General features: G+C 45.7%; 1 protein-coding gene across 2 annotated transcripts in view; it reads left to right on the forward strand.

The window, feature by feature from the left end:
- Positions 1-7,796: 7,796 nt before the first annotated feature.
- Positions 7,797-21,508, forward strand: part of LOC142214281 (SLAM family member 5-like) — a 34,149-nt gene continuing 20,437 nt past the window's right edge. For both annotated transcript variants that reach the window (XM_075283181.1, XM_075283182.1), the window contains exon 1: positions 7,797-7,898. In XM_075283181.1, coding sequence (XP_075139282.1) covers positions 7,847-7,898 — 52 coding nt within the window. In that variant the 5' untranslated portion in view covers positions 7,797-7,846. The remainder of the gene's footprint in view (positions 7,899-21,508) is intronic.

Genomic DNA, 21,508 nt, shown 5'->3' on the forward strand with positions numbered 1-21,508 from the left:
TTTGCTTCACAACATATGGTACCGCCTCCCACCGCCCATCCAATTTTCCCTTTGGCCTCTTGGCCCTGACAATCACACGATCACCTGGGGCGTACTCATCCCTCTGCACCGGCCCTGGGTTGGGGTGTACTATTTGTCTCATGCGTTCGCCCACAACCTTATGTACTGCTCTCAGTCGGCGACGGTGTTCTTGCGCCCATGCGGTAGTGCTCCTTGGAGGAGGCTGCATTGGATCTGGCATGTGGAGATCCTCAATCTCTTGACCTGCCCTCCCAAACATCAACATGTGTGGAGAGTAACCAGTGGTGTTGTGTACTCTATTGTTATAGGCCCACATCAGTTCAGGTAGATACTCTGGCCACCGAGCTTTTTGACTATCCTCTAGCGTCCGCAACATCTGTATCAAGGTGCGGTTGAACCGCTCGCACGCCCCGTTCCCCTGTGGATGATATGGGGTCGTGCGAGAACGTTCGATCCCATAGAGTTGATACAATTCACTCATCAAAGCCCCCTGAAAGCACGCCCCCTGATCTGAATGGATTTTCTGTGGACACCCAAACACTTGTATAAAGTGTTTGCAGATCGCTTCGGCAGCAGATTCAGCCGTCTGATCTCTGGTGGGTACAGCTACTGCATACTTTATAAAATGGTCCGTCATAACCAAACAGTAAGAATGTCCTGAGGTAGAGTACCCAATCTGTACATAATCAATCATTAGAATTTGCAGGGGGGCAGATGTTTGAATAGTTTGTACAGGGGCACGTTGTTCGGGACTTTTACTCAGCCCGCAGGACCGACATTGAAGACATGCCTTGGTCACCATCTTTCCCAAATCTGGACAATACACAAATCGTTGGAGCCATTGGTACGTTTTGGCACTCCCAAAATGGGCCCCACTCTCATGGGCTTCCTGAGCGGCTACTGGTCCCAATGACATCGGGATGACAATCTGTTGCCGGTGCTGCAGCTCTGACTGTATGTATATGGTCCGACATAGGAGTCCTTGGATGACAACCAGCTTATCCCACTGTCTCAGTAACTTCTGACCCTCTTGGGTTAAGCTAGCCCGCTCATTCGGCCGTGGCCAGATCTTAGTCCGGATCCACTCTTTCACTTTACATAGGTCCGGACAGCTATTTTGAACCCTTTCCCAATCTTCCAATGTCTTCCCCAGCACCATCGGCATCCCTGAAGCCACCCCACTTGAATGGGTTATGTTCTGGAATGGCGGTATTCTGCCGAGGTGTGGGATTTCACTGTCTTCTAGCCCTTCCTCTCCACTCTTGGTTGGCAACCCCACAGGGACTCGGGAGAGGGCATCAGCGTTGCCATTCTCTCTCCCTGATCGGAACTGGATACGGTATTGATACTTGGAAAGGCGGGACATCCACCTCTGCTCAAGGGCACCTAACTTAGCGTTCTCTAAGTGTGCTAAAGGGTTATTGTCCGTCATCACAATCACTTCTGCACCCGTCAGATACTCTGTGAATCTTTCAGTCATGGCCCATACAAGTGCCAAAAGCTCCAACTTAAAGGAGCTGTAGTTGTCGGGGTTACGCTCTGACTCCCTTAAGGACCGGCTGCCATAGGCAATCACCCTCTCACGTCCATCTTGAACTTGAGATAGCACAGCTCCCAGACCATGTAGACTTCCATCGGTGTACAACAGGAATGGCTTATCAAACTGTGCATAGGCCAGGATCGGGGTACTGGTCAGAGCTTTCTTTAACCCCTCAAAGGCTTCTTGCTGTCGTGGCCCCCACTCAATGGGGCGATTCTTGGGTCCACCAGCTGTGCCTCTCAGTAGTTCATTTAGGGGGCCAGCCCGATGAGAGAACTTGGGTATGAATCTCCTGTAATAACCGGCCAACCCTAGAAAGGCTTGTACTTCACGCAGGGTTCTTGGTTGGGGCCACTTCTGGACGGCCTCCACCTTGCTGGGCGCAGGTTGTACCCCTTCCGGAGTGACTACATGTCCCAAGTACTCTATTTGCTGCTGGAATAGTTGACACTTCTTGGGCTTGATTTTTAGCCCATGATCACGCAATCGCCCTAGGACCTGCCACAGCTTTTCGAGATGATCTTCAAATGAGGACCCAAACACTACAACGTCATCCAAATATATCAATACCGACTCAAAGTTTAGGTCACCCAAACAGAGCTCCATCAACCGCTGAAATGTCCCTGGGGCATTGGACAGACCGAAAGGCATTCTGTTAAACTCATAGAGTCCCATGGGTAAGATAAACGATGTCTTGGCCTTGTCCTTCACGGCCACTGGCACTTGCCAATATCCACTGGCCAAGTCAAGCGTTGAGAAATACTTGGCATGACCGAGGGAGGATAGTGACTCTTCAATCCGTGGAAGGGGGTATGCATCACGGACGGTCTTAGCATTTAGTTTCCGGTAATCTACGCAGAAACGGAGACTTCCGTCTTTCTTCCGCACCAAGACCACCGGAGCAGCCCATGGGCTCTTACTCTCCTGGATCACTTGATTCTCCAGCATGCTAGCCACCATTTCTTTCACCTCCTGATACATCTTGGGGGGAATCTGCCTATACCGCTCCCGAATAGGCGCAGCGTCGCCAGTGGGGATTTCGTGTTCAATGGCGGTAGCACACCCGAAGTCTTCATCGTGTCTTGAAAACGCCTCCTGGAATTCCCACAGAGTGTCCTCCAGAAGCTTCTGTTGTCCCGGGGTCAGAGACCGGCGATCTACTCTCATCAGAGACATGATCACTTGGCCATTCCACTCTGCCGTTGGAGGCTGCCTTTGCTGGACCTTCACAGCATAGGTCCAAGACGACCTCCCATCAGGCTGCAACGTGAAGCTCTTCCGGCGAAGGATGTCACCCCCGGGCACGTGAACTTCAGCCAGCAGGGTATTCCCAGGCACGAACAACTCACTGTCCAGAACGTTGAGACAGCGTATAGGCACACACCCATCCTTCACAGTGGCAAGTGCTCGGGCTACCAGAGGGCGGGTCTGCGTTTCTCCCTGCAGGGCAGGCTCTATCAAGACCTCTAGTCCATTTAATGGTCGTCCAGCCCCCACCGGAAGCATCACAATATTTTCCTGTCGCGGTGGAATCTTCATTGGGGCACTCAGCGGCACCTTCACGTATCCAATGGAGCGCCCTGCCATGGTGCTCTTCTGCAAACTACAGCTCTTCACCATCTGCTGTAGGACCTTCTGAGTCGGCCGGTGTGTGGTGGCCCGCTGCCAGTATTTAGGTCCTTCCTTTGCATAAAGGTGATGATCTAGGTCTCTCAGCACGTTCATGCCCAGCGTCACATCGAGTCCTCTCCTGGACGGATGGTCTATCAGCACGATCCCCTTTTTGCCAATGTCTTGCCCAAACAGCCGGACCCGCATCCAGACGATCCCTTGTACGTCCATCGCACCATTGTTGGCAGCTATCAACCGAATGACACTTCCATCCTCTGGCTCCATCATATGTCCGAAGTGTCTCTCGAAGAACTCCAGGGGCATCAGGGTGCACTCCGATCCAGTATCAACTAAGCAGCGTACCTTCTGGCCCTCCAGCTCAGCTTCCATAACGGGGCTGCTAGCATATAGGTCGCATTCATCACGTACGGGGCTTGATTGTTGGTGAACCGCCACAGGACGCCCTGTTACTGCGGCGGTCGGGAGTTTAAAGCCGGCTCGGGTTCCACCTCCCCCTTACACTCTCTGGCGATATGGCCATACTGTCTGCAACTCCAGCAGAGGGGTCCCCTTGATCCCTGCCCAGCTGATGAGCCTCGGTTGGTGGGTCCTCGGCCACGGTGTACTCTCAGCGGGGGAGAGTAGGACGATGCGGTCATTTCTGGAACCATGGATTGACCTGCTCGCATCTGGGACACCTCCAGTCGGAGTTCTCTCATTTCTGCCCGTAGAGCCTGGACTACATCCTTTAAGGACCCTGGGTCTTCAGGACCTCCTCGGGTCCCTGTCACTTGGGTGCTACTCACAGCCTTCACATTCACAGCCACGGGCGCTTCTTCCCTCTCTACAGCAGCCAGGTAAACATTATAGAATGTCAGGTTGGCATCTGCCTGGATCATCTCTTGCAGTTTATCCTGTAACAACTTATTGGATAACCCTAGGATGAATTGATCTCGTAGCAGCCGGTCCACTTCTTTGAAGGCTCCCATAGCCTCTGAGTCCCGTCGCTGCACTTCATTCAGCATCTCTTGTAAGGCGTTAGAGTATTGCGTTAAAGTCTCACCCTCCCTCTGTGACCGATTGAAGAAGTTGCTCCGCAACTGCGCTACCTTGGCACGCCCTCCCTGAGCTCCCTCTAGCAGAGCAAATATCTTTTCTAAAGTGTCTCTTTCCGATTCGGGCCGTACCATCACTGTCCGTCTAGCGTCACCTTCTAGGGCCCCTAATGCTATCTCTGCACGTAGTTCCGGTATCAGGTTGCTCAGTCTAACTATACTTCGTACCCTTTCAGTCCAGTCCTGCAACGTCATATTATTACCATCAAACTTTGGCAGATGCTGCATTAGTGCCCCGGCCGATAAGTACCCCACTTGGGCCGGCATCCCCAGCGCTGGGGCTTGCTGTGCAGGGGCACCCTGGACCACCCCAGCTGGTGCCAGGGGATTCTCTCCCGCCACATTCCCATCCATGAGGGTCGCTGTATCCTGCCGACTACGCCAAGTTGTAAGCCGTGTACCGAGGTGGGCTCCCCAGGATACAGCGAAGTCACGAACAAAGGAAGTGAGTCCAATTCAATTTAACCAAGATAGGACTTTACTTAGTTTAGATAACCTCTTTTGTCCAAAAGAAGACTCCCAGGTATTACATTTACACAGCCTAGAGGCTGGGACCCTGGTGTTATACAGCACGGTGCCCACTAGTGTGGCCTTCAATATACTCCAAGCTTTTACCTACCTGCAAGCTGCGCCTATGCAGCTGCCTGTTACCTGTTATTACCCTATTACACAGGAACAATTCAGTGTGTGTGACACAGGCATCCGGCAGTGTAACACCAGGGTTTACAATCTTATCACAATACTACTAAATTCCCCCCAAATCAAGTACAACTAAGCAAGTATAATGGTTAGTTAGCTTGCAAGCCAAACAGTGTAAAGTTAAACTAAATGTTGCTCCCAGACTTCCTTACAAGTCCCTCTCTGGGAGATATAACTCTGTAGAAATCCTCTGTGACTTAGTCCTTTTACCAGACAGGTAGATAGTTCACCAGTATTGCAGCCTGGGGTGATGATTATACCTAACTAACTAACTACAGGCTTTTTACTCAGTCCCAGCAATATGGTGCAAAACTTGCAGTGTGGTGCGTGCACGCTTACTTCTGTTGGGTACCTTTTAGTCTCTGTTAGCATCAGGGTGAAGAGGAGCTCCTCGGACAGCATGCGGTCTCACTGGCAGTCTCACTTCTCAGCCAAGTCTCTGACAGTAATCTTCTCCTTAGGATGGTGTCTGGACAGACTCTGAAAGTCTCAAATCCTCAGCTATTCTTGCTGTGGCTTCTCCCTCCAAGGACCCTCTCTGCACAGTGATGTCTCCACAGCTCTCTCTTCTCCTCTAGAGTCCAGCACACTCTGACTCAAAATGGCTCCTAGAACCTTCCTACCACGATCAGGGTCTCCACATCAATCTTCCAGGGGCATACAGCCTTTTTCCTTTTACTTGTTATCTCGCAACAGCGACCTCTTGTGGTCAAACAACAAAATGTCAGGTTATGAAAACACCAACTCAATTACACATTGCACATTCACTACACAGGGGCTGTTTCACCCTCTTACACATCCACCCTTCCCTTTTGATCATCACCACTCCACCTTTTTATGATACCCCCTTACTTACGCCCCTTTTAAGCTATGGCCAGCACATAAAGAGCCCATATAAAGTCATGAATAAAGAGTCTTCTTGCTTGGTGGATATAAGACCATTCCATCAGGCCTGGTAGATTTGCCAGCTCTTCCAAGAGTTCAGGAGGTCACCTCTTTTTTCGGGAACCTCCTAGAACTTCCAGGAGAGTTGGCTAGTATGGATTAGTCAGTCACACAGATATAGGGTAGGCTTCCATGGCCATATGTGCCATCTGTGTTGGCTACAAATTATATCTACTCTCGAGAATTTGGACTTGTCCTACCCCCGAGTATTCCCATCATAGACACAGGATATGTGATAAATATTTCATAGTCTGGGGTCCATCTTATGGGGACTTTAATTGACCCACTGGGGAAAACTGGTCAATCCCTCTAGGCCAGTTTTCTAATGTAGATGGATCATGTTGTGACTCACATTTGGCATAAGGCTCGCAATTCCCGTTCTGTGCCTCACTTGCCGAATTGTAAGACTATGGATGGGAAGCAGGGAGGGCCGGCGTCAGGACACCTTGACCCGCCATATTTGTTATAACTCATGCCAGTTATAATGGAAATCTACAGTATGCCAGGTCCTAACTGGTGTTTGTCTCCATCCAAGTGCACAAGTGACTGATTTACGAAGAGACCAATTTCTTTTCATAAATATGCCTGCATCTGTCGGGGTCTTTATGAAGACTGGTGTATGAACGCCAGTTTTAATAAATTTGCTCCAATGTTGTCACAATTGGCCATTCACATGTCTACCGACTGTCCCAGGTTCAGAGGGACAGTCCCATTCATGGTAGTGTTCTGGTCGGTGGGAGGTCTCAGTTGAATACAAGCAAGGTGAAGCAAGAAGCCATAGGTTTGTTATTCATTATACTGTGGGGGCACCATGAGGGGGGCATTATACTGTGGGGGCACCATGAGGGGGGCATTATACTGTGGAGGCACCATGAGGGGGGCATTATACTGTGGAGGCACCATGAGGGGGGCATTATACTGTGGGGGCACCATGAGGGGGGCATTATACTGTGGGGGCACCATGAGGGGGGCATTATACTGTGGGGGCACCATGAGGGGGGCATTATACTGTGGGGGCACCATGAGGGGGGCATTATACTGTGGGGGCAGTATTTGCTTAGAGGGAATTTTATATATTAAGGGGTCTGCTTCGGTGTCTATATTTCCCTAGTCGGTTGGGGTGACTTTATTTGCGTAGAGGAAGGGGAGGGGGGAGGAACTGTGTTTATTAAGGGATCTGAACTGGTGTCTATATTTACCTAGTTAATCAGAGGGTCTGTCTTGTCTGCGGTCAGTATTTATTAAGGGTCTGATATGGTGCCTATATTGTCTTACTTGGCTGATGGGCTGTATTTAGTTTGGGGGGTCTGTATTTATTAAGGGGATCATATCTGGTATCTATATTTACCTTGTTAATCGGAGGGTCTGTCTGGTCTGGGGTCAGTATTTATTAAGGGGTCTGGTATGGTGTCTATATTTTATTACTTGGTTGGGCTCTGTATTTTGTTTAAGGGGTCACTATTTATTAAGGGGGTCTGTTTTGGTATCTATATTCATTTTGGGTATATGACATGAGATCTGTATAAATTGGGGGCTCTGTTCTGGAGTCTGTATTACAGTGGGATTGATCGTTGGTGTATAGTTACTTAGGGTCTGTTTTAGAGTAGGGGGTCTATATCTAGCACATGGTTCAGTATTTATTAGGGGTGTTTGGTCTATTAGGCCATCAATAGGGCTGTATTCGCTTAGGGGGTCTAGTCTGAAGTCTACATTTATTAAAGGGTGTGTGGTCTGTGAAAATACCGAAATACCCTGGATCTGTATCAGATGACGCGTGCAGAAGGGAAGAGGGAGGGGTAGTGGTAGCATGCACAGCAGATCTCAGCCTGGAGACTCTCAGTTGCAGCTGTCCTATGGCTGAAGAACTTTCCCTTCTTTCCTTTGTCTTTGGATTGTTTGTCCTGCTTGTATCATCATGAAGCTGGAGATATTTCTTGATCTTATTGCTCTGATGGTGTTTTCTGTAGGTGAGTACTATACAGAACATTCCCCTATAGATATATAGACAAAGGATGTGACTCGGTCACCAGGGGCACCATCAAGGGTCCCTATTACTCCATAGACCTGCATTACGGGCTCCGGTAGCCGCTTCATAGACTGATACAGACCTAAAGCACATCTGGGATGACTCTAAAACTCACCCCAGCCATGAGCAAAGGGTAAATAAGTGTGTGAACTCAGTGTCTTCTATCTGTGAAGGGTTAATATCGTGCTTCCTATTTATACCGCCAAGTTCCTGTGCGAGAAACCTTCAAGCTTAATCTTTATGGTTTCTCTTTTTTTATGGGATGATTGCTCGTATTGTAGAAGAATATTACTGCGGGTGTCAAAAACAATCATCATGACTTCAGTCCTTGTTACTCTAACTAATACCATAGAGCGAATGTTTAATATTGAGATTTTTTATTTTTATTAATTTTAAAAAAATGTATTACAAAGGTTACAAATCACTAAATGTTACATTTAATAGTTTGCAATAGGGAGGCTCCATAGAGTGCGTCCGCACTGTGTGCATCAGCTGACCACGCTGAAGGGCGCGCCATGGATGGATTCTGAGCGTTGAAAGAGGTTTTCCTGTTTTCCAATGTTGATAGCCTATCCTTATGATAGGAGGACAATATAAGGTCAGTAGGGATCAGAATCTTGGCACCCACAGGGATCAACTGTCTGTAGGGTCCATACTCTTCACTGTTTACATTACTCTATACATCTGCATACCATTCACCGCTCCAGCTCTCTGGCAGGGGTCGGACCCCACACACGAATATCCTAAGGCAGGGAAAGGTATTTTGGCATCCAAGCCAGTTTAGGCAAACTGCACCTCCACAACCGGCTCCACCCATGCTTTGTTTTCCGTTATTCTTATCCATCAGAGGATCAACACAATGGAAAAGCAGCATCAGACAGAAGATTCTGCTGTATCTTGTCTTGTATCACCATCAATGTAAATTTAAGAAGAAAAAAAATAACCTGACCGCTCTATCGGTTGCCAGGTTCAACCAGAAAGTTGGACAACCCAGCGTAGATATCAACTCAGCCTTGGCCGCTTTCAAAAGGGGTTTATGTGGCTCAATAACCCTTTAACCCTTTCCCGCCAATGCCATTTTTCAATTTTCGATTTAGAAATTTTTTTCTGTTTTGAGGGCTTCCTTTTTGTAGCTTGAATTGTACTTCATAATGGTAACATTCCAATTGTGAAAAAATTCAGAACGGGGTAAAATTTGAGAAAAACTGTGTTTCACAGAGCCACCACGTTCTGACACCCCTACGTTTTTTATATTTCCATGCAAAGGCCTCTTTTTTTGCTGGCCTAGATGTACTTTTTCTTGATAACATTTCTAATGCTTTACTGTGTTTATTTATATCATGCTTTAATTTGGAAAATGCTGTGAAAATTTTGGCCTTATATAAAAAAAAAGTATATTATGATTGTATTATTAGTGTATTATTATTGTGGTTATTATTATTAGATCTGATCTAGGGCTATTGGCATGAGCCTCATGGGGGGTTTTGCCTTCCCCTGGGTCAACACTGTAGGGATTGTAGGGTTATAGGTTGTACTTGATGGACTGATGTCTTTATCCAACCTCATATACTATGCAACTATATAACTATGAAATGGGGTGATTTAAACTTTTAATATATATATATATTTTTTAAAAAACTTTTATTTTTGACCCCCAAGCGGTCGTCAGCCCCCCGGGGGTCTGGTTACCAAAACAATAAACTGCAATTCTAATACATAGCAATGTATTGTAATATCCCTATACTAGATAGAAAATGTTTGCTAATGACACATCTTGGAGCCTTCCCTAGTTTTCCTGCTCCAGGGCAGCGATCATCATTAAGGTGGCCGCGCCCATGGGCCATCCGGAAAATGGTACCCTGGTCAGGTTTGACTTAGGCATCAGAAGGGTTAATGCCCACAATAAGTGCACGCACTGATCTCAGGCATTGCCAGCGGATCTCCTTTATATAATACAGCGGAGACCTGGGAACCACGGTGGCTACTCAGCTCCCGACATCCTTTTACAGTGGATGTTGAGAAAGGGTTAACATAGTTGCCAAATGAGATGTCAATATTGCTATAGATCCCAAATGACCCCTATAATAGTATAGCGGATGTCAGGGCTTTAAATTTGGCACCTGCTCATGGTCTCTGCTGTTTTGTGGACTGTTTCCCCCTGAGCTCATACCCAATCCTAGACCATCCCTCTGCTTATTTTTTTGTGCTGGTTCGAATAAAAAGTGATCAAAACATTAGATGTTCCACAAAATTGTATAAATAAAATCTACATCTATTCTCCCCCCCCCAAAAAAAAAAAAAAAAAAAAAAAGACACCTTACAAGACCTGATACACATATGGTGTGCTGCTTTTGGCTTATTCCACCCCATTCTGATTTTTTTTTTTTTTTTTGGTTTTCCACTGTTATGCCATACTTGTAACCCCATCCATGCCCCCTTTGACCAGTCCAATCCCACCCAGTCCCTCTGTGTCCCCATACACTATAATGCCTTATTAGCCCCCTCACAAAGTATTAAAAAAAATAAAACAGACACCCAAGGGAGCCCATTACAGTCAATGAGGTCCCTTGGGCTCCATTTGTGCATGTTTTGGTTCTCCGACGTACAGAGGTGTGAACCTAGAGCAATTTCTTGAAACAGGGTGGCACAATGATTCTAACCAGTCAGAACCCATTTGTGCCTATAGGTTATGTGGCGGGCGGTGTCCTTTTCATGCCATACGTGCCATATCCTATACATGCTATGGACTGATACCTTATAGTCATGCCAGGAGGCAAAAATCTCATATAAGTGAAGGCTTCCCTGTGATTTTGAGTTTTGTGTCTGGTGCTCCGTTTTGGCGATCCGTCTGTGTGTTGTGATCCTGGAATTGACCTTGACTGTTCCAAAGTGAAGCATAGCGAACCTAGCGTGTATCTGAGAGGCAGAACCTGTAGGAACTTAACGCAAACCTCTGCGAGAACTGGACAGTCACCGTGTCTTGCCTCCCACCAAGACGATTGATGTGTGTAGTAAAACACAGATGACAACGAATCCCATGAGTGTGCTTTCTTTGGCTGCGTCTTTACAAACACGCAGGAACGGGAATTCGACTCTCCTTAGGTAGGTCGGTGTGAAGAAAGAAGTAATGTAGTCAGTATTTGAGAATCGGACTAAGGGTCCATGGACCCATCAGATAAAATGATTCTAGACGCTCCCCAACAACTCCTAGGAAATAGAATATACGGTAGTAACCTTCAAATTTGGATGTCTTCTGCTGGACCAATAACTGGGCCCACCACAAGATCCTCTGATACTTCCCATCCATTTCTCTTTTTGCGCCCCCACACAGTATAATGTGCCTACAGTCACCCTAACATGACACAAATGGATTAAAACCAGGACAGGACCCAGAATCCAGACTGTCCTGCTGAATCTGGGATAGTTAAGATGTATGCATATATACGGGCTGTATCTGGATTTGCAGATTCACATGATTCAAGTGATTGGGACTTAATTACTATACAGGATTCATCCACTCGAGAAATGGAGTGTTATAACTGGAAAAAAAAACCTACTTTTTTTTTTTTCTTTTAAATCTTATACCTCCCCTTGAATATCTAGGTTCCTGTAAATGAATCATTGATTTTTTTTTTTGATTTTTTTTTTTGTTCATGGAATCTGTTGGATCATCAATTATATTTTGGAACAAATGTGTTATAACAAAGGCCGATATGTTCCAAGCGATGATAAAAGTCAATGCGTCAGTGAGCGTGATGTGTGTTGATTTGTCATCAGCTGAATAATTTTAGATCCTATGTGATAGTAAATGTCTATTATTTAAAGCGTAATTCAACTTTCGAACAACTTTTTCATTTTCTGGCAGTATTTGTATGATTAATACATTTTGTAATACACTTCATTAACACGTTTTAGCTCCTTTCTGTGAAATCCTGCATTTTTTCACTCTTCCCCTTGTTTCTGTATTGAGAACTGTTCCTGCCTCTCACTGAATGTTACTGTCTATGGAGTATGGGCTTAGAGTAGACAAAGTGAGGGTAGGGGAGGATCACTTCAAATAGTTATATCTTGGACATTATAAAACATTCTCTACACAGCCCCGTACTCCGAGCCCATACTCCATAGACTGTAACATTCAGGGAGAGGCCGGAACAACTCTCAATACAGTCTGAATGTTACTGTCTATGGAGTATGGGCTATATAGAGAGCTGTTCCAGCCTATCACTGAATGTTACTGTCTATAGAGTATGGGCTATATTGAGAACTGTTCTAACCTCTCACTGAATGGTACTGAGTATCGAGTACAGGCTGTAAAGAGAGCTGTTCCAGTCTCTCATTGAATGGTACTGTATATGGAGTACAATGAAAGATTGGAACTGCTCTCTGTACATCCTGTACTACATAGACAGTAACATTCAGTGAGAGGGCAGAACAGATCTCAGTACAGCCCATACTCCATACACAGTAACATTCAGGGAGAGGCCGGAACAGCTCTCTATACAGCCTGTATTCCATAGACAGTAACATTCAGTGAGAGGGCAGAACCATTCTCAATACAGCCCGTACTCCATAGAAAGTAACATTCAGTGAGATCCCGGGACAGCTCTCAATACAGCCCATACTCCATACACAGTAACATTCAGTGAGATGCCGGAACAGTTCTCAATACATTGTGTACTCCATAAACAGTAACATTCAGTGAGAGGCCGGGACAGTTCTCAATACAGTTCATACTCCATAGACAGTAACATTCAGGGAGAGGCCGGAACAGTTCTCAATACAACCCATACTCCATACACAGTAACATTCAGTGAGACGCCGGAACAGTTCTCAATACATTGTGTATTCCATAGACAGTAACATTCAGTAAGAGGCTGGAACACCTCTCAATATAGAAGCAAGGGGAAGAATGTAGGCTTTCACAGAAAGGAGCCAAAATTTGTTAATAAAGTATATTACCAAATTTATTAATGACACAAAAACTGTCAAAAAAATCAAAAGTTGCCAGAAAGTTTACTTACACTTTAAACTCCCAGTTTGCCCACTAGTTGCCTTTAAGCTGAGGCCCCATGTTGCAGAATTTTGGCGATTTTGTTGCTCTCTTTTGTGCTAAGAATGGCTACAGAAGGAATGGGAAGTTCTCTAGCAAGTTCTTACACTTCTACCTTTTCCACTCCTGGTTTTAGCTTAAAAAATGCACCAAATCTTCAGCCAATAACTATTTTTAAGATGAATAACCAGCTTTATGGTTAGTAGTTTTCTTGGGGAAAACCCTATAAATGTCACCAGCAGATACAATCGATGCACACTGTGGCGTGCGGAGGCGTAGTTAAGCAGAAGAGGGTCACCGTTAATGGAACAATTGGAGGAAATTCAGGTTAAAAACAACAGAAGAAAGAGCAGACTGCAGACTAATGTGGTAATAGTAGCAAAGCGCTCAGTGTAGGCAAGTGAGTACAATAACCGGGCGCCAGATACAGGAAAAACCTTTACATTTCTGTAGTAAAAATGTTGTTATTGAATTGACATAAAGAGGTCGGGGAAACAATTCTATGTATACAGGGCTGCAGAATAATCTACAAAACAACCGGCGTTTGCTTCCTGCCTTTCATATTCTAAAAGGCCAGATGAGATACTCAGGGGTATAACATGGTGTGTGCTGTATGCATGCTATATACCCATGATGGCGAACCTATGGCATGCGTGCCGGAGGTGGCACTCGGAGCCCTCGCTGTGGGCACCCAGATTATACTGTGTGGGGCAAGTTTGCAGAAGATTACACTGTGTGGGGATCACTTTGGAGCAGATTGTACTGTGTATCAGTCACTGTGGAGCAGATTGTACTGTGTATCAGTCACTGTGGAGCAGATTGTATTGTGTATCAGTCACTGTGGAGCAGCTTATACCGTGTGTCAGTCACTGTGGAGCAGATTGTACTGTGTGTCAGTCACTGTGGAGCTGATTGTACTGTGTGTCAGTCACTGTGGAGCAGATTGTACTGTGTATCAGTCACTTTGGAGCAGATTGCACTGTGTGTCAGTCACTGTGGAGCAGATTGTACTGTGTATCAGTCACTGTGGAGCAGATTGTACTGTGTGTCAGTCACTGTGGAGCAGATTGTACTGTGTGTCAGTCACTGTGAAGCAGATTGTACTGTGTGTCAGTCACTGTGGAGCAGATTGTACTTTATATCAGTCACTGTGGAGCAGATTGTACTGTGTATCAGTCACTGTGGAGCAGATTGTACTTTATATCAGTCACTGTGGAGCAGATTGTACTGTGTATCAGTCACTGTGGAGCAGATTGTACTGTGTATCAGTCACTGTGGAGAAGATTGTACTGTGTATCAGTCACTGTGGAGCAGATTGTACTGTGTGTCAGTCACTGTGGAGCAGATTGTACTGTGTATCAGTCACTGTGGAGCAGATTGTACTGTGTATCAGTCACTGTGGAGCAGATTGTACTGTGTATCAGTCACTGTGGAGCAGATTGTACTGTGTGTCAGTCACTGTGGAGCAGATTGTACTGTGTATCAGTCACTGTGGAGCAGATTGTACTGTGTATCAGTCACTGTGGAGCAGATTGTACTGTGTATCAGTCACTGTGGAGCAGATTGTACTGTGTATCAGTCACTGTGGAGCAGATTGTACTGTGTATCAGTCACTGTGGAGCAGATTGTACTGTGTATCAGTCACTGTGGAGCAGATTGTACTGTGTGTCAGTCACTGTGGAGCAGATTGTACTGTGTATCGGTCACTGTAGAGCAGATTGTACTGTGTGGGGGCCCTTCCCTATTTTTATCACATAGTATCTGTTTTATAGCAGACAAGTGCTATTATTACAGACCGTCCGTAACTGTCCACAATTGAGGATCCGCACAGTATTAAGGTTAAATTGCCATGTTGGTACTTTGTGATAAGTTATTGGGTTTTGAGATGCAGTTTGGGCACTTGGTCTCTAAAAGGTTCTCCATCACTGCTATATACCATAGGTAGCAAAGTGTGGAATAAAACAGGAGTCTTTTATAATCATCTTCAGGAGCAAAATCTGGACTTACACATTTTGAATTATCTTTGTTTTTGCAAAGCACAAAGATTATTAGTACAGTGATGTCATAACAGTAAGCTGTGATGTCAGAGATAAAAGTTATAGTGATGTCAAAGATAATACACACAGTGATGTCATAGCACGGGGATAATACACACAGTGATGTCACAGTACAGGATAATACACACAGTGATGTCACAGTACAGGATAATACACACAGTGATGTCAAAGTACAGAGATACACACAGTGATGTCAAAGATAATACACACAGTGATGTCATAGTACAGGGATGATACATACAGTGATGTCACAGTACAGAGATAATACACACAGTGATGTCACAGTACAGAGATAATACATACAGTGATGTCACAGTACAGGGATAATACACACAGCGGTGTCACAGTACAGGGATAATACACACAGTGATGTCACAGTACAGGGATAATACACACAGTTATGTCACAGTACAGAGATAATACACACAGTGATGTCACAGTACAGGATAATACACACAGTGATGTCACAGTACAGGGATAATACACACAGTGATGTCACAGTACAGGATAATACACACAGTGATGTCACAGTACAGGGATAATACACACAGTGATGTCACAGTACAGGATAATACACACAGTGATGTCACAGTACAGGGATAATACACACAGTGATGTCACAGTACAGGATAATACACACAGTGATGTCACAGTACAGGGATAATACACACAGTGATGTCACAGTACAGGGATAATACACACAGTGATGTCACAGTACAGGATAATACACACAGTGATGTCACAGTACAGGATAATACACACAGTGATGTCACAGTACAGGATAATACACACAGTGATGTCACAGTACAGGATAATACACACAGTGATGTCACAGTACAGGATAATACACACAGTGATGTCACAGTACAGGGATAATACACACAGTGATGTCACAGTACAGGGATAATACGCACAGTGATGTCACAGTACAGGATAATACATGCAGTGATGTCACAGTACAGAGATAATACACACAGTGATGTCACAATACAGGGATAATACACACAGTGATGTCACAGTACAGGATAATACACACAGTGATGTCACAGTACAGGGATAATACACACAGTGATGTCACAGTACAGGATAATACACACAGTGATGTCACAGTACAGAGATAATACACGCAGTGATGTCACAGTACAGAGATAATACACACAGTGATGTCACAGTACAGGGATAATACACACAGTGATGTCACAGTACAGGATAATACACACAGTGATGTCACAGTACAGAGATAATACACGCAGTGATGTCACAGTACAGAGATAATACACGCAGTGATGTCACAGTACAGGGATAATACACACAGTGATGTCACAGTACAGAGATAATACACGCAGTGATGTCACAGTACAGGGATAATACACACAGTGATGTCACAGTACAGAGATTATTATTATTATTATTATTATTATTATTATTTATAACACCCCATTAATTCCATGGTGCTTTACATTTGGGGGTTAATACATAGTGCTTATCATTTCATAAAATTGCCTATTTTCCCGCGTCTATACAGGTTTGCATTGTGTGGATATATGTGAAATAGTAAATGAGCAAAAAACATGGCATTGTACGATTTAGTCTGTCTGTATGACTAATGTTAGTCTCGAAACAGGGAGAGACACGGACAGTCAGGACGAATGACACAAATAGGAGGGTAGTAGTGAGTTCTGGGGCAGGTAGCGGGTGTTACAGGGGTAAGATAATGATTCTAGCTTTACAGAGGCCTAATAAATAATTCAGTAATGACAACCGCAGCCGGCGTGGCAAACAAATACATCATGTGACCACAGCCGCAGTCGCCATCTGTTTCTGCACTTCCAGGAAGAAATGTTTCATCCATTCAAAACAGGATGGGAATTGTTTGCATGTTCTGTAAACACCTAGAAAATACACAAGATATGAGTATATCCACCTCGTAATAGCACACAGGGCAGACCTGAGGTTGGATTGTGACTTGTACCGTCACTTATATTGACCTCTACCCCATGTATTTAAAAAAAAAAAAAAAAAAAACACTTGTGCAATTTTGTCTCTGACCACTAAGCCTAACAATAGACTGAGATTTGCCAATTTTGCAGCTGACACGTCACTTGCATAACATGTTCTAGACTTACTGACTCTATATAGCAAATGTATGTACCATTTTTGAGTCCGGAACATGTCTAGCCTTGTGAACCCACAGGATGCCTTGTGGTCTGTATGAGGGGCTCCTAGACACTCAGTGTGCGGCCATGAAGTGTCTGAGCCACTGTCGTCTCCCGTACAGATAATAATGTAATGAGAGAATACCGCCATAATACAACACGCGATGGATATATACATAGGGGCCAATTCTCCGGAAGTTTCCATAAGCCTCTTTAAAAATGGAGAGACCTTCCTTACACCCAAGAAGAGTTGGCAAATACGGGCAGGATAAGCTGTCCATGAAAACATTTGCCATGGATATGATAGAAATGAATGACATATAATAGCGGCATAGAATTAAAAATTCAGGGCAGGCCATCAGCATCCAATGGGTTGGGATCGGACAACTGGACCCGCACGATCAGCTGATCCAGCCACGCCCCATTGCAGGAAGCTATTGCACCGATGCGGTTGCCATTTTTTTTTGTTTCTGACGGTTGCCTTTATGAGTTAGTGTGGTATGGCTCTGTAACTGTAACTCTGACCAAAATTTCCTAATAAGAACTCGCCCCTCTCCCCACATTTATGTGTCTTCTCACGACATAGTGCAGACTAAGAAGTTGGGGTTTTACTAGTTTCACACTAAAGCAGACATATATGCCCCTTCACTTCAGCACTGGACACAGCGCCACCCTCACCATAAGGCTGGGTCTGGTACTGCAACTCAGTTCCATTACTGTAGCGTTAGTAGTAATGACCTGCAGTACCCGATACAACCACACAGATTAGATGGTGCTGTGTTGGCTAGTGCAATAAAGAGGCTGCAGATATTCTTTCTACTGACCGGTCAAGGTCCCAACGGCCAGTCCCCAAAGGTTAAACATTATATAGCCATTGATGTATCCTGGAAACACTCCTCGGGTTATATGACTATATAGATAACCCTTTACTTCCCATTTTCATGGAAACTCTGTATTTCCCATCCGCTGTAATACTTCCCCATTTGAAGTGATGACAGATTGATGGGGTAAATACCGTTTACTTCTGTATACTGTATGTAATATAAGGGGTTAATAACTATATAATTTCTTATATTATCTTACATCTCCCCTTATATGACATATATACTGTAAGGCATGGCGAGTTTTACCTATAAGATAGTATTCAAAGCTTTCTTAATCCAGAACTCAGCTCAGAAGACGTCACTGACTGCAGAGGACCCCTGTGTAAGAAGTATATGTGAGCCCCCCTAACATACCTCCCAACTATCCCGGGTTCTGCGGGACATTCCTGCGGTCCTAGTCGGTGGGAGGTATGTCCCGGTTCCTCTGGACACAGATGAGTTGAATACACAGGCGAGTGAAGTAGGAGTTGTCACAGCTCAGCTCCTGCTTCACCGCTACGATCTGGCATCTGGAGATGTAGGCGCCATGTGATGACATCACTCACATCGCGCCTACAACTCCATGAGTAAGACTTCATTATGTTCCCCCTCAATTTCCCCTCAAGGTTTAACATAAAAACATAAAAACCAGTGTTACTCACCCTTCGCTCGTTTCCCCGCAGCTACTAGGGGTGGCCCATGAAACTAGGGGCGGAGATGGAGGGGGAAATGAAACTGGGGCCAGAGATGGAGGGGGGGGACATGAAATTGGGGGGAGAGATGGAGGGGGGACATGAAATTGGGGGGAGAAAGAGGGGGGACATGAAATTGGGGGCAGAGATGGGGGGACATCAAACTGGGGCAGAGATGGGGGGGCATGAAACTGGGGGCAGAGATGGGGGGCATCAAACTGGGGCAGAGATGGGGGGACATGAAACTGGGGGCAGAGATGGGGGGCATCAAACTGAGGCAGAGATGGGGTGCATCAAACTGGGGCAGAGATGGGGGGACATGAAACTGGGGGCAGAGATGGGGGGCATCAAACTGGGGCAGAGATGGGGGGACATGAATCTGGGGCAGAGATGGGGGGACATTAAACTGGGGCCAGAGATGGGGGACATGAAACTGGGGCAGAGATGGGGGGCATCAAACTGGGGCAGAGATGGGGGGACATGAATCTGGGGGCAGAGATGGGGGACAGGAATCTGGGGGCAGAGATGGGGTGACATTAAACTGGGGCCAGAGATGGGGGGCATCAAACTGGGGCAGAGATGGGGGGACATCAAACTGGGGGCAGAGATGGGGGGCATCAAACTGGGGCAGAGATGGGGGGACATGAAACTGGGAGCAGAGATGGGGGGCATCAAACTGGGGCAGAGATGGGGGGACATGAAACTGGGAGCAGAGATGGGGGGCATCAAACTGGGGCAGAGATGGAGAGGACATGAAACTGGGGGCAGAGATGGAGGGACATGAAACTGGGAGCAGAGATGGGGGTCATCAAACTGGGGCAGAGATGGGGGGACATGAAACTGGGAGCAGAGATGGGGGGCATCAAACTGGGGCAGAGATGGAGAGGACATGAATCTGGGGGCAGAGATGGAGGGAGGACATGAAACTGGGGGCAGAGATGGAGGGGGGACATATAATTTACGGGTGACTGTAGGAGGATTATACTGTGTGGGGGCACATGAAAAATGAATGAGAATGGGTGGAGTCAATGTAAACAGGGGAGGAGTTAAATTTGCAGCAGTTAACTGTGTGCGCACACATTTTGTCCCTCTTTCTGTTCTTCGAACGTTGGGAGGTATGCTGTAATGCACATGTGGCTCATGGGTCACTTAGGCGCTGTGTACGTGCTGCATAAATACCGCATTGCCGTTATAGTGACGTATAAGCTGCACACACACCACTCATACACATAGGTTACACACAGCTCACATTACTGCATAGAGTCATCTCTCCCTTATTAGATTATATCTCCTCTGACTTCTCTTCCTCTTTAGTATTGAACTCTTCTCTATATTCTTCTTCTCTGTGTATTAGGCTAATAGGTCCCAGGAATTAAGCAATAGAGCCACAAAGGAGAAGTTCTGAGTAATATTTAAAGGAACACTCCAAGCAAAATTAAAGAGAGGGTATAAAGGGCATAGAATGACTCAGGGATCTTCTCTTTAGTGGCTTCTGTATCCCTGCGTCCTGCTCTGCCCACAAAATTCTCTGGAAACTTCACTAAAGCGACCACGGATGGAGCAGAGATGTTACAACATGTTCTTTCTTCTACTATGAACCTTTTAATTGCTTCCTGGAATTTGACAGAAGCCGAGCCCTCTCCCTGAACCTTAGATTTCTGAGTTATATCACATGGGACTCGCTATCTTGGAAGTGAATGGAACTTCTGGCATAGGGCGGGGAACCATCTGTCCTCATGAAGATGGGAACCTACTGAAGACTCAAAAAATAATGGGAACGCTCAAATAACACCTCCTAGATCTGAATGAATGGAATCTTCTCACTGAATACTTTGTTCTGTATAAAGTTGATTGTGATGATAACAAAATCGCACAAAAATCATGAATGGAAATCAAATTTATTAACCAATGGATGCCTGGATTTGGAGTCACCCCCAAAATTAAAGTGAAAAACACACTACAGGCCGATCCAACTTTGATGTAATGTCCTTAAAACATGTCAAAATGAGGCTGAGTAGTGTGTGTGGCTTCCATGTGCCTGTATGACCTCCCTACAATGCCCGGCCATGCTCCTGATGAGGTTACAGATGGTCTCCTGAGGGATCTCCTCCCAGACCTGGACTAAAGCATCTGCCAACTCCTGGACAGTCTGTGGTGCAACATGATGTTAGTGGATGGAGCGAGACATGATGTCCCAGATGTGCTCAATCGGATTCAGGGCTGGTGAACGGGTGGGCCAGTCCATAGATTCAATGTGTTCATCTTGACACACTCCAGGTATTTGGTGCAGTGTAGCAGGAAATGGGCCTCGTCTTCTAGGGCTCCTTGGTCACAGTGTTGGCACAATCTGTTCTCCCGTGGCTTGTACGTCTGCCTGTATCGCCCCGTTTCAATCTCTAGGTTGTGGGCGCTCAGTCTGTATCGGCTCAGGGTCTGTCTGTGTTTGGGATGGGGTATTCTCTCCAGGTAGGTGGCCATGGTGTAGTCCCTTTGCAGTGACTGATATATATTGAGTCTTTTGGAGTTATTTATTTCGTTTCTCCATTCTTCGATGTACTGTTCTTTGTTTGCCACTATGGTCGCCTTTATTTGGGCCTTGGTCATCATCTGTTGGTGTTTTTGGTTTGGCAGTTGATTGGTTGAAGGATGTCGTGTTTGTTTTGAGTTCTGTGGCTTAGCCAGGCTTGGTGGTGGTAAGAGCCAGGACTGCTGCCCTGTATGTGAGTCCAGAAT

This window comes from Leptodactylus fuscus, chromosome 7 (assembly GCF_031893055.1).
Source record: "Leptodactylus fuscus isolate aLepFus1 chromosome 7, aLepFus1.hap2, whole genome shotgun sequence".
In the NCBI taxonomy this organism is placed as follows: domain Eukaryota; kingdom Metazoa; phylum Chordata; class Amphibia; order Anura; family Leptodactylidae; genus Leptodactylus; species Leptodactylus fuscus.